The sequence below is a fragment of the Mesoplodon densirostris genome, chromosome 2, assembly GCF_025265405.1.
Source record: "Mesoplodon densirostris isolate mMesDen1 chromosome 2, mMesDen1 primary haplotype, whole genome shotgun sequence".
Classification (NCBI taxonomy): Eukaryota; Metazoa; Chordata; class Mammalia; order Artiodactyla; family Ziphiidae; genus Mesoplodon; species Mesoplodon densirostris.
In genome coordinates this window covers 43,566,127-43,581,314 of record NC_082662.1, presented here as the reverse complement: position 1 = coordinate 43,581,314, position 15,188 = coordinate 43,566,127, and the positions used below count along the sequence as shown (strand labels likewise).

Genomic DNA, 15,188 nt, shown 5'->3' with positions numbered 1-15,188 from the left:
ATTGCCAAAACTTGTATCATCCTATTTAATTTTAGCCATTTTATTAGGTATGTGGTGGTCTCTTATCATGGTTTTAATTTGCATTTCTATGATGACTATTTAATGTGAACAGCTTTTTATATGCTTATTGGCTATTCATATATCTTTTTTTGAAAAGTTTCTGTTCAAATCTTTTGCCCATTTTCTTACTGACTTGTTTGTCATCTTATTGAGTTATAAGAATTCTTTTTATATTCTGAATATAAATCCCTTCTTGGACATTTATACATAGCAAATACTTTTCCCAGTCCGTGACTTACCTTTTCATTTTCTTAGAGGTGTCTTTCAAAGAGCAAATTTTGAAATTCGTCATTTTTTTCTTTCATCTCTTGCCTAGCCAGTGTTGTCACGATTTCCCACTGTGTTTTCTTGGTGTCCTCATTTGTAAAATGAGGGGGTAATATGAGAGTTAAATGATCTAATATGAGTAAAGCACCTAGAGAGTACATAGCACCTAGTAAAAACTATATAATGTTAGCCACCTTTATTGTTACTACAACTCCTTTACTCAGAAGTTATCATTGAAGTTTTTGGATGCGGTCTGTACATCCCTGTCTCTTCTCCCTCCCCTCTCAAGATATCTCATTGGCATTTTCTTTAGGGGTCATTTGTTTAAAAATATAAAAAGACCAAAGCCAAGATTTTCTATATGTGTAGGGGATGATTTATATCAGATGATGTAGTTTTCAAATTTTATTTATTTATTTATTTATTTATGATGCTGTAGTTTTATAATCTACCAGTTTGCCATTTCCCTTCCCCCAAAAGGTCTAAAGCCCACCATGAGTGTCATGGTTTTCTCCTTCTGTTAAGGCTGAAGATAAGAATATTTCTTACAGCCACCTCTGACCTTGACTTCCACTGTACTTTAAACATACCTCACATGTCTTCCAGTGGACTCTGAGAAATAACGATTCAGAGGGTGTTGTCAAGTTTTGCTAAAGAGAACTTGGAGGCTGGGATTCTAATTGTGGTAAATTAACTGATTAAAAATGTCATGGACATAATTAGCATAAAAGCAATAATAGTTATACCAAAATGGATTTTCATACTACCATAAGCTAGGTCAAGGCAAGATACTGTTTTTTAAATATGTTGCAGTCTGCTGAAGATCCACTGTAGTGTGTTTGGGTCGGTCCCAGAAATAGAAATATTGTGTTTATTCTCTGTTTCTTTGGCCAAATATTTAATCATTCCCTATTATTATATTCCTGTTTGTAGAATGAGAGATATAATATCTTCCTAGCCAAAAAACAAAAACAAATTAACAATGGGATTTTTTACATTTAGCGAATGATAACGTGGTTCTTATGTGATCAGTATCATTTCTAGTCTATAATCTAGGTTTTTCTAAATCTAATCCCTTTTCTAAAGGTATCCCCTCTATCTGTGCTCTCCTGAGCCCTAGATCAGGTACCAAGCATACCCAAAGTCTAGCATGGTGCCTGGCAATGAATAGGCCTTTGGTAAGTTTGTTGAACCAAACTTTTAATTTTACCCTTTATTTCTTGAGTCTTTATTGTTTCCCTTTCCATGAATTCTCTTTGAACTCAAGAAATCACTATTCTTTAAAAAAAAAAAGGAAAACAAAAACTTATCGAAGCCATTCTTCTTGCAGGTCCTATCTTTATACTTTTCATATTGTTTCAAGAATCAGTTTTACTTACTTTCTTATTTCCCTTGTATTTCTTAGCCTTTTATGATATAGTTTTTGCTAAAACTGTTTTCAAATATGTCTAACAGTCTCTTCTTAGGCCTCATTATATTAGACTATTTTCACATTTTTTATTTTGTCTAATCCCTCCTTATAGTACCTTCATTGCCTCTCTATGACATATTCCTGGTCCTTCCCTTTCTATCTGACCCTTCCATTTTTATTGTTTTGTTTTGTTTCTAGCTTTCTCTTCTCTTTTTTTTACATATATGAATTCCCCAAGATTCTTTGTCTCACTTTTCTTCACCAGAGAGTAAAGGAGGGAGGGAATTAAAGTATTTCTAGGGCTTCAAATAAGCAGGTGTTTTACTTAATCTGGCTCTGATTTTTAAAATTACTTTTTGTCTCCTTTTGGATATTACCTGAACTTCTCATAGTAAAATTAATTGTTGAATGGATTTTTTTCCATGCTAGTAGACATGCTATGTTATGTCCATTAATATATCTGGTACATAGTTGGCAATTACAGTCATTCCTCCGTATCCGTGAGGGATCTCTTCCCGGTGCCCCTGGGGATACCAAAGTCCACAGATGCTCAAGCTCAAGTCTCCGAGTGGTTCTGCATCCTCGAATTTAGCTAACTGTGGATTGTAGTACCGTCGAATGTATTTATTGCAAACAACAACAACAAACCAAATATTAGTGGACCTGTGTGTGGTTCAAACCTGTGTAGTTCAAGGGTCAACTGCAGTACATATTTGTGAAGTCAACAAATGATATCCTACTATTACCTCAAAGGTAACATTGTTCAAAGTCGAATTCATCTGAAATTTTCCTTTGCTTCTACATCTACCCATTATTCAGTGTCCATATTAAATGCTGTCCCTTTTCTGAAACTTTCCTTAATCCTCACAGTCAAAAAGCACTCTCCCTATCCTATATTTCTTTAGCAAATCATACTTTTATTGTATCTTCATTCTGAATTACATTTTACTTATTTATGTACAGAGTTTATTATGTACATAAGGTTGAGGTCAGGGATTAACATTCTATCCCAAAGCAAATACATTATTTAAAATAATATAAGATCTTAGAAGAGGAAAAGGGTTGAAAGTGAAGGCGTGGGGACTTCCTTGGTGGTCCAGTGGGTAAGACTATGCACTCCCAATGTGGGGGGCCTGGGTTCGATCCCTGGTCGGGGAACTAGATCCCGCATGCAGGCCGCAACTAAGAGTGCACATGCTGCAACTAAGGAGGCCAAAACTAAGAGTCTGCATGCCGCAACTAAGACATGGCACAGCCAAAATAAATAAATAAATAAATATTTAAAAAAGAAAGTGGAGGTGTGTCCTGGTACCTTCTGAATAGTATTGCCCCCTTCCCCATCTTGCTACTTTTCATTTACCCTTCAGTCTTAGTTGAGACATTATTTCATCCAGGAAGCTTTCTGTGAGCCTTAAGCAAGTCTCCACTGTGCTGCTTTTCTTTGTACTCCTCTAGCATCATTCATTTAGCAAGTGATTATTGAGTGCCTTTTATATACTGGCATTGTGCCAGGCAGCAGGAATAAAGTGGTGAACAAAATTGATATCATCTCTTGCATCATGGAGACTACAGTCTAGTGAGAAAGGCAGACATAAAACAAATAATCACTAAGTAAGTAATTATCAATTGCTATGAAGAAAAAGTACAGGGTTCTTTGTGAGAGTAAACCTATTGGGGGGGTGTTGATTGGAGAAGAATTTTTGGAAAAAGTATATCTAACAAAAACATCAATTATGATGATTGAGATTCAGCCAGACAAAGAATAGGGAAAAGGGCATTCCATGCAGATATAGTATCTTAAAAGGCCCTAAGAAATAAACAAAAAACTTGATGCCTTTAAGGAACAAAAAGGCAGGGCCATTTTGGCTGAAAATGTAGTATTTACTCATACAGATGAGGAAACTGAGGCTCAGGGAGGTTCAATGAGTATAGAATATATACTAAGGTCGTCAAAGTAATAAATGGGAGAATCTAGATTGAAATTTTGGACTTTATAAATTCTTAGTGTTCTTTCCATTATACCTTGGCATTCCCTAGTGAAAATTTGAACAAAATCTTTCGAAACTCTGGTATTTTGTTTCTTTTCCAACATCATAGAATATTCTCTGACCATTTTCTATTTTTTAACAAAGAAGATATTTGTATGTGGAACCATTGCCGTCAACAGAAAAGGGATAATTGACCTGGCACCAGGCAGGGATGCTTCTATTGAATTTGTGGCTTTGAAAACTGATTTTAGCATTTCCTTGACTCTAAGGATTTCTGAGCCTCCAGAGTTGTCAGGGTTCTGTGGTATCCACTGTCTTTAATAATCTGTGGATTTCTTTGATTTTTGCCAGTGAAGCGTTAAAACTTTCAAAATTCATAGCAAGTATCTTACACTCTACTTTGTTTCCATTCAACAGTATAACTTTGTAAACCTGACCTACCTCTGGCAAAAATTTAAGTTAACGTTTCACAAAATACACAAACTCCTTTTTGCAGTTGATCTCCACACAGCTGATAAAACATCCAAGTGTTAGCTTCCCCCCTCCTCCCATTTTGATGTGGATGTGGATGGGAAAGGGGAGGGAAGAAGTTGTTACAATGCAAAGGCAAAGTTGGAAGAGTCATTATTTTCCTCCAGAGAATCTTCTTTATTACACTGTAATGACGTACCCACAATCCAGGAAGTAACAGCCTGTTTGCTTAGTAGCCTTCAAAAATGTCCAAATCATGGCACATGTGTTTACCTGTGTTCTAGGTAATTGGTGACTTGTTAGCTTAGAGACCAATTTCAGGAATGTTTTATTTAAGGAGACTCCCCCAGGGATGCTCATGCTCCTTTTGTAACCTGATGTAATTGTGGTGTGTTTATCAAAGACCTTTTGATACATTTTTTCCTTCTAAGTATTCTTTTCTTTAAGAATAATGATTGTAACAAAACACAATGAATTTAATTCCTGAGTTAATTTTAAAATTCGTATTGGCATTTTTCATTTGTGATTTTATATCTTGCTTCTCTCAATCTGAGGAAGGAAATAATGTTAAAAGATTACTTTAAGGTACTGATTTTACTTGTTCTAACACCCTTAAACATTGGTTCTGTGGGTGTTTTGCTTGAATGAGGACTGTGGAATTAAGCTTTTTATGACTCAAGATTTGGAGATATTAGATGCCAAATGTATGGTTTTTTTTTTTTTTTTTTGCCGTATGCAGGCCTCTCACTGTTGTGGCCTCCCCCGTTGCGGAGCACAGGCTCCGGACGCGCAGGCTCCGGACGCGCAGGCTCAGCGGCCATGGCTCACAGGCCCAGCCGCTCCGCGGCATATGGGATCCTCCCAGACCGGGGCACGAACCCATATCCCCTGCATCGGCAGGCGGACTCTCAACCACTTGCGCCACCAGGGAGGCCCTGTATGTTTTTTAAATTATCTAAAACATAGTTTTATTATAGAGAGGGAGAAAAACATTTAATGGAGAATATTTTTTATCACTAAGGAAACACTTATTATTTTGTTTAAAATTTCAAAGTATACTTATTTTCCTTTACAGTGTTTTCCACCCCACTCCACTCCACCCCTGAGCATTTTTCTGTTTCTTTAAATGTCTTCTCTGTTTTTTGTTTGCAGGCAGCTATCAATGGTGTAATACCCCAGGAAAATGGCATTCTGAGAAGGTATGTTATAAGGTACTTAGTAGTAAAATGAGAATTTAACAAAGCAAAAAAGAGACAGTTGTTAATTTTTTTGGTTTCACTTTTTGATAGAGCACTTTGTGATGATCTTTGATGTATAAGTTCATTAATACAGTTATTCTTCTTTCAGACATTTTTATTAGTCATATTAATTTCCTAAAGTCTCCAGTGTCTAACTGTATAATGTTATTTCAGATTGGGTGATACCACTTTTAAATGTGATTTTATTTTATTTTTAAGGAAACTTTTCAAGGTCATCTTCTAATTCATAAGATGGAAGGAACTGAATCCTTTAAACTGTTAGTAGTGAGAAAATGAGACATGTCTCAGGAACTCCAGAGCATGGTTATCATCTAACTATACAGGCTTTATCTTCAACCTTACTAATTCTTTTTTTTTTTCCTCCCTTTGGTTTCTAAATTAAATTTATGTTAATTTGCAACAATTTGAGTAAGTCCTTAATAATGAAACTTCCCAGAGCACTGAGCTGTTTTACCTGAAGTATACGGTGTTAACATGTGGAATAGTCTTCCTGGTTTTGTGCCATTGCCAGAAGGTAAAATTGGAAGATGATGCCAAGAGAACTATAGTAATTACAAAATAATTCCTTAAATTAAAAATAAATTCATAACTTTTCTTAAAGTTGGAGACTGGTTCTGGATTAAAAGAGCACATTATAAAGTCATAGGAGGTAAAACCATTCTCCCTTACAAGTGTGGGAGGGAGATATTACTTGATATGCCCCCCCGTCCCCCCCGCAGTTCAAACTTTGGCTTGAATTTTGGTGGCTGGGATTTCTAAGTCACTGAAGCATGATCTGCTAAGTGCAGATGAGGCAAACAGAAACAGCAGACTACGAATGAGGTTGTTTTGGAGAGGAAGAAAAGTGCTGTTGCAAAAACATCAAAAAATTTACCATGAACTGCAAAATGTGCTATACTTTATAGGAAACTGTGTATATTTAGAAAGGAAGAAAAATTCTGTTTGGTACCTACCACCCTTAGTGATTAATGGTTTTTAGGTGAAAGCAATGATAAACAGACCTATTCTCCACTTTTTCTTTTTTGAAAACTGCCAGAATTTCATCCAGAGTAAATGTGGCTGATTTCCAGAGTCTGTACCAAATTTTCTGTGTTGGTTTTTTTTTTTTTTTTTTTTTTGGTCAGAAGCATTCAGTTCTATTGAAGACCTTGTCTAGAAAGCAAGCCAGATGATTACAAAAACTTCCTTCAAGATTATTTTTTTCCTTGCTTTAGAAGGTTTTAGACTGCTAAATATGGCTCCAGTTTTATTCTTGAGTAAATGTTATTCCACTTTTTGTGCTCAAATTTTTGCTTGCTAAACCCTTGTGGATTCAGCTGCTAGGTTCTGAGTACATAATTGGATATATCTTACAATTAATAGTATTTGCTATGGGTGAACCGTAGAAATTCCCTCATCCCTGGAAACATCCCATCTCTCCTGTCACAGAAGATACTTTTTGGTTAATATATTTTATAGCTAGAGATTCAGTAGGGAATTGATTTCTAGTAAGGTTACTATAATATTTGGGGTTTAACTTTCATCAGAATGGGTTTTTGTTTGTTTTGTTTGCTTGGTAAAGGAATGAATCATATGTCCACAAAAGAAAGTAATAGTTTTCAACTATTTCCTTCCTAACTTTGTTCTTTAGTTTTGAAATCACCGTGGATTTGACAGAACTGAAAATTACTCTTATATGTCTACTGACCAGAAAGGAAAGAGGGCTCTTTGTACTTTCTCATAGATTTAACACTGAAAGTGGAAGACACAATGCTGGGAATGGTATATGTAGGCAGTTTAAAAGGATCTTTGTTTTGTGTGTTTGATATTTGTAGTAAGTTGATTATAGTATGTGAAGACAACTAACTCTTAATTTGTCAGTTTATACCTTAGCAGAGAAAAGAGCTACCAAAAAGAGTTGTTTTTTTTTTTTAATATGAAGTATTTTTGGAGGGAGAAGAACCTAATCTCTGCGTTTTATAGCTTTTCTTGAAATCAGATGTTTATGTGAATTCAAAAGTGGGAATTTGTTTTTTTAATGTGCCCATAAGTTCAAGGCAAAGAAACTAACTTTTTAAAATACTTAAGGCACTGTGCTGGGTATTTGATATGGTTTTCTTTATTAATACCCATTAAAACCCTTAAGAAATAAATGCTCATATTTCATAGATGAGGAAATTCAAGATTAGAGAATTTATAGATTCACTGAAGGCCACAAATATAGTAGCTGGTGAAGTCTGGATTTTCTCATTTTAAAAACACATTTTCTCATTTTTAGAACTGGTTTTTAAAATGGACATATTTTAAAAATATGGACATACCACATATCACTCTGTCCTCTTCAAGGTCAGTAACCCAGGCATGTCACAACTTTTAAGATTTTTTCCTTTGGGTAAAGAAGTTGAAATTTAATACACGTATATAACATCTTTCTTCCACAGCTTTGTTTTAACAGTTATTATTTTACTTGTAGGCAAGTAAAGGCATTTTACAGGTAGAGAGAATAAGGCATGAAGTGACTTGGCTCAGATGATACAGCATGATGTTGATGAGTCAGTAAGCAAGTCTTCCATCTCATCTTCCAAGGCTTATTTCACTAGACAATACATTGCTAATACAGCATATTTATAAAGTGTAAAAATATGCAGTCATAATCTAAACCATTCATTTAGTCATAAGCAAACATCAAGTATGTACATGTATATTTACTACATCTTGTTGTAATATTTTATTTATTCAGGATATTGTCCAGAGCCTTTTAAAAAATTATTTTTTGGAGAAAACTATTGTTAGAAAGGAGCACTAATGAATTACTTGTATTAGTAGAGAGTAGATGCTATGTTTTATAAAAATTTTATGAATTAATAGTGTAATTTTACTCATTGACTAAGTGGGTGGTATTTATCAACTCATTTATTTTATGATCCAGACAGATATACTGTATATTTCTTTGTCTATTGTTTAATTCATTGAGGAAACCTAGCGAAGACAGGTTTGTTTTCAAATCTTGAGCATTATTATAATAGCTTTCAGAATATATAAGTGCTGAGGTTTTCTGATTTAGAAAATGTCCGTTTTGGCCAGTTAGTCTTTATTTATTGTCTTTTCTGATACCCATTTAAAAAATCTGATCTTTTTCTAGATACAAATTTATCTTTAAGACACATTTTTTTTGCACCTAGAGGTTTTACCATGGGATGGACTTTTAAAAATTGAAATAAACAAGTGCAGAGTTTCTGTTTACTTTGCTTTGTTCACTGTCTTCCAAGGATCTGTGTGGTTTGTAGAGGAAAGTTGAGTAAGGATAAAAACACTCCTTTAGTTGAAGTTTAGATCTAAAATAGATTTCTCCATAGAGTTTGCCTTACCACCCAGTGTCTTTTTTTTTCCTCTTTCTTTTAAATTATTGATTAACTTGAAAAGAATAGTGAGAAGGTTAAATTATAGGATGGTAGTCTTCATAGATGAAAAATCTTAAAAACAGTTTTTTTTTGACTCAATAGTTTTGGATGCCTTTGCACTCTTTGGATATCAGTGAACATTAGTCACAACTAACAAAATCATTCATTAACTGGTAATCTCTTTTCCTCTCTCTCTCTCTCTCTCTTTTTTTCTTTTGATTGCTAGTAAAAAAAACTAATGTAAATTCATTATTTTTGTTGATCTCGAAATAGAGTAATTATAGCTAATAAGAAAAATTTCAAGAGATAGCTTTAAAAAAATCCTCTTTGTGGCTGAGAAACATACCAAAGAGCGTGCTCTGATTAGAAATATTAAACTATCTTCTAGAGTTAGGGCTTGGTAAAGGGAAAAAAAGCACCACACTAGCACCTCTTTCAAAACAGAGGGGATTTCATATAGGGAATGAGTTACACAGATATATAGTAGGTTGAAAGAGCAGTAATGACTGCAGGAAACAACTGGACCATCAGGCCCACATGGGGGTGGGTTCTGCTGGTCGATGAGGAAGGGAGCCTAGGACAGGAGGAGACTTAAAGCTGAGAAGGTTGGGCAGAGCCGGGACTGTATGGGGCAGATCCATGGCACCCACTCCAGGAAGCCTGCTCTAGGACAGACCTGCCCAGAAGAGGCCCCTATTGACCATCAAAGGGCACAAGGTCACTCCTGGTACTGGAAGAAAAAAGGAAAGAGCTTGGGAGAGGTTGAAGTTAGCAGAACTTTGGAGCTCAGAGGAAGGGCCCTAGGAACTTGGCCCCAGACACATGAGAAAGAAGTCCTGCTCAGCTGATACTGGTATTTCTGACAGGATGCAGAGGCTTGTTTCGAAGTATTGAAAGAAAATAGAAGCTAACTTCAGTGGTTGATATTGAAACAAAGTGGGTGTCATTGTTACGGTGTTGTCACTGCTAGGGTAACGTTGATAGGATCAGTGTGTAAACTATAAGAAGAGAATTTTGTCTGTGTCTGTGTGCGTACACGTGTGCTGTTACTGTCCTTGTTTCTGTTATGATCATAAAGCCATGGTTGATATTTACCAGTTTCTTCCACTATTTATTCTATATTCCCTCTGCCAGTGCCTCAGATAGTCAAGGTTCTCTGCTTCGTGGGACATCTCAAACATTCATTCTTGAAGAGTTAGAATCCTCAGTGGACTTACCCTTTTTAAAAAATTGGTTGTAGTTTCCCACTAACTCTTAATTTTGGACATACTCTAGAAAATAGTCCATTGCATAGCAACAACCTGATTTTTTTTCCTTGGTAATCAAGACCAGCTAGTACCTCCTCCTTTGCTAGTTGATTCAGTAGCATGAGGAGTATAAAATGGCCAACCGGCATTCTCAAATTCTAATACAGTGGAAGTACTGTGGAAACATTACATCCTGTGATCTCTGAACCATCAGAGCCCAAATTTGCAGGAAGCAAAAATTTGGTAAGTTATTAGGCATAAAAAGGGGAACCCTTACCACGACTTAATTCCCATACTCATTTTTTTCCTGGCAATATGAGATATATCACTGTGTTTTGGTCATTGATATAAAGAATATACCACATGCTTTAAGGTGGAGCCCCAAGCTTTGACGATATTCTCTCCCAACCTGTGGCATAACTATCTTCACCATTACACTGTTCAGTCAAGCTAGGTGCTTCTGGGTAATGATATACACCAGTGATACCAGTGCTGCACTTCTCTTACTGTGATATGAGTTCCTTGGTTAGAACCAGTGTCGTGTGGGAAGCCATAGATCAATAAGGCATTCCCTAAATCCATAAATGGTGGTGCTGGCAGAAGCATTGCTGTCAGGGGAGTCAGTTTCATATTCAGAAAAGTGTCTTTTTAGGTAAGAACAGATCACTGCCCCCTCCATTATAGAAATGATCCATTACCAGACCCTTGAGGAATGGGGCCGTATTGAGAGCTCCTTATTGGTCTCTGTTTGCAGTTTAGGCACTCAGTTTCCTTAGCCAGATTCAGACTTGGTGAGGGTAAGTTGATGCTGTTGTGCCTATGCCTAACCTCTATCCCTATTGGCATGGCCACATTGTACATTAATGCATTGAGTAGTCCTGGGGTAGTAAGGGAATAAGCTAACTGACATCAACAGAACAATGTCATCTTATCCATATTGAGAGCCTTTTTTTTTTAAGTGGATAGCTTGTAGATAGCAGTCTCCCCATGACATATATTCACATTTTGTGTTCATTCTAAATGATCCATTTCCAATCCTCTTCCCCAGACTTGTGTGTCAGCCAATTTTCTTTTTATTCTTTCCAAGCTCTGATCAGCTGGGCAACCCATTAACTATTGCCCGTGATTCAATGTAGATTTGTATCTCAGGTTATTTCTCCTTCTAAATGAAGTGGTCAACCTGTGGTACAACCTTAAGTTCTCCCCACTGGGAGGCTTTTCTTTCACTACTGTCTTTCAGGGATATCTTTGATTGGGATTGTAATGTTTCAGCAGTCTGTTTTTGGTTGGTACCAGCATATTATACATAACCATTTTTTCCTTTCCCAGTCCAAATGTTTTTCTTTCTCAGTTAGCTTAGATATCTCTTATGCACTGATGAGAGATACCAGGTGCAGCAGCCAGCCATGTACCGTAATATGCTTCTGACCCCTGGACCCCAAAACTTCACCATGGTGAAGGCCTCTGCATTTTCGTGGTGTGTATCTCCTAATCTCTAGCATGCATGTATCTTACCAAAGCATCTAAGTACTTGCTACTTTTGCTCTTCAGGACCAATCTACATTGTCATCACCATAATGTTTTGTGGAATACCTGGGTTATCAAGATCTATCCAGGCTAGATTATTATGCCAAAGAGCAAGAGAGTTGTTATTATCTTCAGGAAAATATAGTGAAGGTATATTGTTTACCCTGCTGAGAGGAAGCAAAATGCTTGTCATGGTGCTTGCAAATTAAAATAGAGGGGAAAAAAAAGTCTATGCAAGTTTAGTTGCTTCCTGTTGTCTCCTCCTACATAATAACCCTAATTCCATGAATTAGGAAGTCAATATGAGCTATCTATCGGGATCTGGGGAAAAAACTACAGGGTAGGTTAAATAGATTGAATGAACACTGTATGACTGGATTTAGGCCAAAACCTCATTTACCACCATAACTTCCATTTTTGTATCCCCAGGAATTAGTATTAGAGTTAGCATCTAGTAATCCCCTAAAGCTCTAGATATTTTCCTTTTTTCAGTACACAACCCCCTAGTAAATGGCTACAGGTCTCTTAGGGAAATTCTTAGAGGAAAATTTACAATACACATACGTGGCTCTGTTGCATTGTCTTTGGGGGACCAAGGACTTTGTGTTTGGCAACTGGGAGTGACTGTGACCCTCCATTATAGTTATAGAAGTTAGGATCTAGGCTGCCAGATCTAGGTTTCTGTTGTTTATAGGTCAAGTAATATTTTAGTCAACTGACTTCTCATTGTGTTTCTTAGAAGTACCAAGTTCAGTAAAGCACTACTAAAGGTCTCTGCAGGTTGAAATCTTCTGATTGCCACATTTTGTCCATGCTGTCCGTTAACATCATTGCTCCCTCCTTTTTCCTGTTAAACTCTGCCATTTGACCTGTGCCTTCTGGGATCTCATCATGCCTATTAGGGAGTCTTTTCAGTGGTGTCATCTCCCCATGTTATTCCCAACCCACAGAAGAGAGCCACTACAGAGTTTTTCAAGGATGTAGATTCCCTCACTCATGTATTTTTCAGTGCTTTAGTGCAGTGTTCTCTGGGACCTCATGGATTATGTAGTAGGAGGATGTGTATAATATATTCAGGTTGTACATGGTTAATCCACTTTAGCATTCATATTTTTCTAAGCATCTGGATTTCTTCTACATTTTGCCAGGAAAGTTTGGGCATTTCCTCCTCATTAAATGTGGACTCCTTTGGGATTTAAGTTTCATTCAGTCGACAAGGAAACTATTAGAAACACTTACAACTGCTTAAGCAAATATATTATATTTGGCCCTATTCAAACTCTTTTGGTCAAACTCACTTAAAATTCATTTCTACAACTATTCCCTAGGTTTTTGCTGATATAATTTATCAAAATATTATAATTACTTTTGGATGTAAGCTGTCTTTTCTCAGTTAAGACATCGTACTTATTTTCTTGGAACATGCCTACATCTCATTTTAGAGGTAGTAAGGAATGGTGGAGGTAGGTTTTGAGAATAGACATCCCCCTTCAAGGCAACTGTCTCAGGTAAGAGTATTCATAGTTTTTAAGCAAGAGGCTAATCTTCTCAGTCATGGGAGGAGGAGCTGTTTCTGCTTACAGAAGAGGCTCAGAGAGACTCCAGGGGTTCAAGATTCCAACATTCATCTGAATCCACTCAGGTATCCCCATTTCACATCTTAGGTTCTCACTCCTTCCACAACAGTGCCTTAACTTTCACAAAAGAGACGTAGAAAGTATGTATATTCAACTTTCACTGTAAGTATGCAAGCTGCAAAATTAAATTTTGAGTCCAATTAGGAAGATCATACCTGTGGTTACAAGAAATAAGAAACTCTTTTTAAAGTGCCACTTCAGAAACTCTGTAACTTTCTTGTCATGAATTGAACTGAAATTTAAAAACCTCGGGCCTCCCTGGTGGCGCAGTGGTTGAGAGTCCGCCTGCCGATGCAGGGGATACGGGTTCGTGCCCCGGTCTGGGAGGATCCCATGTGCCGCGGGGCGGCTGGGCCCGTGAGCCATGGCCGCTGGGCCTGCGCATCCGGAGCCTGTGCTCCGCAACGGGGGAGGCCACAACAGTGAGAGGCCCGCATACCGCAAAAATAAAAAAAAATAAAATAAAATAAAATAAAACCCCCAAGTGTGTCATTTTATTCTGTAAGCTCTCCTTTAGAGTCAGAAGCAGCCTGCTCATAGTCCTTGTCGTCATTATTACCACCATAACGGTCAGCTCAGATAGTCATTTGGTTCCCTTCGGCACTTGTTTCAATAATGATAATTAATCATTATGCCAATGCATGGCTTGGATCACTAGTATCCCATTTTCCATTGGCAAGGAGCTCAGCAGTGCATTGAAGGTCAAGGCCATAATCAAGCCAGTTCCTGAATCCTTTGTTTCCTGGGACACCTCCATTATCAAGAAAATGAAACCACACTAGGGTATTTTTAACAGAGGGGATTTAATGTAGGATTGGTTACACAGATGTGGAAGACTAGAAGAGCAAAAAAGTAAAACTGAAGTAACCTAGATATAATAACTGCTTCAGGAAGTTACCGCTTGAAGGTGTAGGGAACAAAGGGATTAACAGAACTTTGAAACTCAGAGGAGCTCTTTGAAGCTGAGGATCAGACCTCTGTGGAATGTATACTGTCCAGCCATTAGTGATATCTCAGAGGGAATGACAAGAAGCTGGTTATAAGAGTGCTGAAAAAAGCAGGAGACTGAAAGCTGTAGGGTGATGCTGATTGAAATGCATGCAGACAGGAAGAAGGAAGTCTTTCCTCCCCTCCTCCTAACTACTAATCTCTACCTAGTATCCTCTATTTGACAAAGGTCTATCAGGAAACCATATGCCAAAGGAAAAATATAATTTTGTAGAATCCTAGCCCCTGCATTACAGAATAGACTACAGAAGGATGAATTTGGAGTTAAGAAAACAATGTCAGTGACCAAACTGCTAATTAGCTGTTTTTCTTAGGTTCTGAGAAGTTGTGACAACATTTATATATGTGAAGTATTATTGCACAGATTCTGTTCATAGATGCCTAGAAAGCTCACTTTGGCTTCCAAACAGTGACATTCTTCCTGCTTTGGACATTTTCTCTGTTCTCATGTTTTCCTTCCCACATTACTTTCCTTGACTCTGACAACTGGGAGAATGAATAGTTTTTTGTTTGGATCAGTGATTAGAGTGTCTGAACTCTGGTGAGATCTAAGCTAGTCACTTTCAAACTTTTTTGACAAGACCTACAATGAGAAATATTTGCAGTCCAAAATACACATATTACAAATATGTCCCAGAATCAAAAGTTTTATGAAATAATACTTGGTCCTAACTATTTAGTGAAAGATACTGATAATTTCTATCCTATCCTATTCTTTTCTATTCTTAATCTTATTCTGATTGTATTCTTTAAAAGACTTACCACAACTCAATCAATTATGTAATCTATAATTTGATAAACACTGATCAAAGCAACAGTGTGAAGTAAATGTAAATATTCTCCTTCTTAATTGTATAAACAATGCTTAACTTGGCAAGTTTTTGGTCATTTTTGTTGTTGTTCCTATTCGGACCCCCAACACATTATTTTTCT

At 36.8% G+C, this 15,188-nt stretch overlaps 1 protein-coding gene across 1 annotated transcript in view; it reads left to right on the top strand.

Moving 5' to 3' along the window:
- FAF1 (Fas associated factor 1) overlaps positions 1–15,188 on the top strand; it is a 479,002-nt gene that overhangs the window by 157,578 nt on the left and 306,236 nt on the right. The window contains exon 3 of the mRNA XM_060089778.1: positions 5,350–5,396. Coding sequence (XP_059945761.1) covers positions 5,350–5,396 — 47 coding nt within the window. The remainder of the gene's footprint in view (positions 1–5,349; positions 5,397–15,188) is intronic.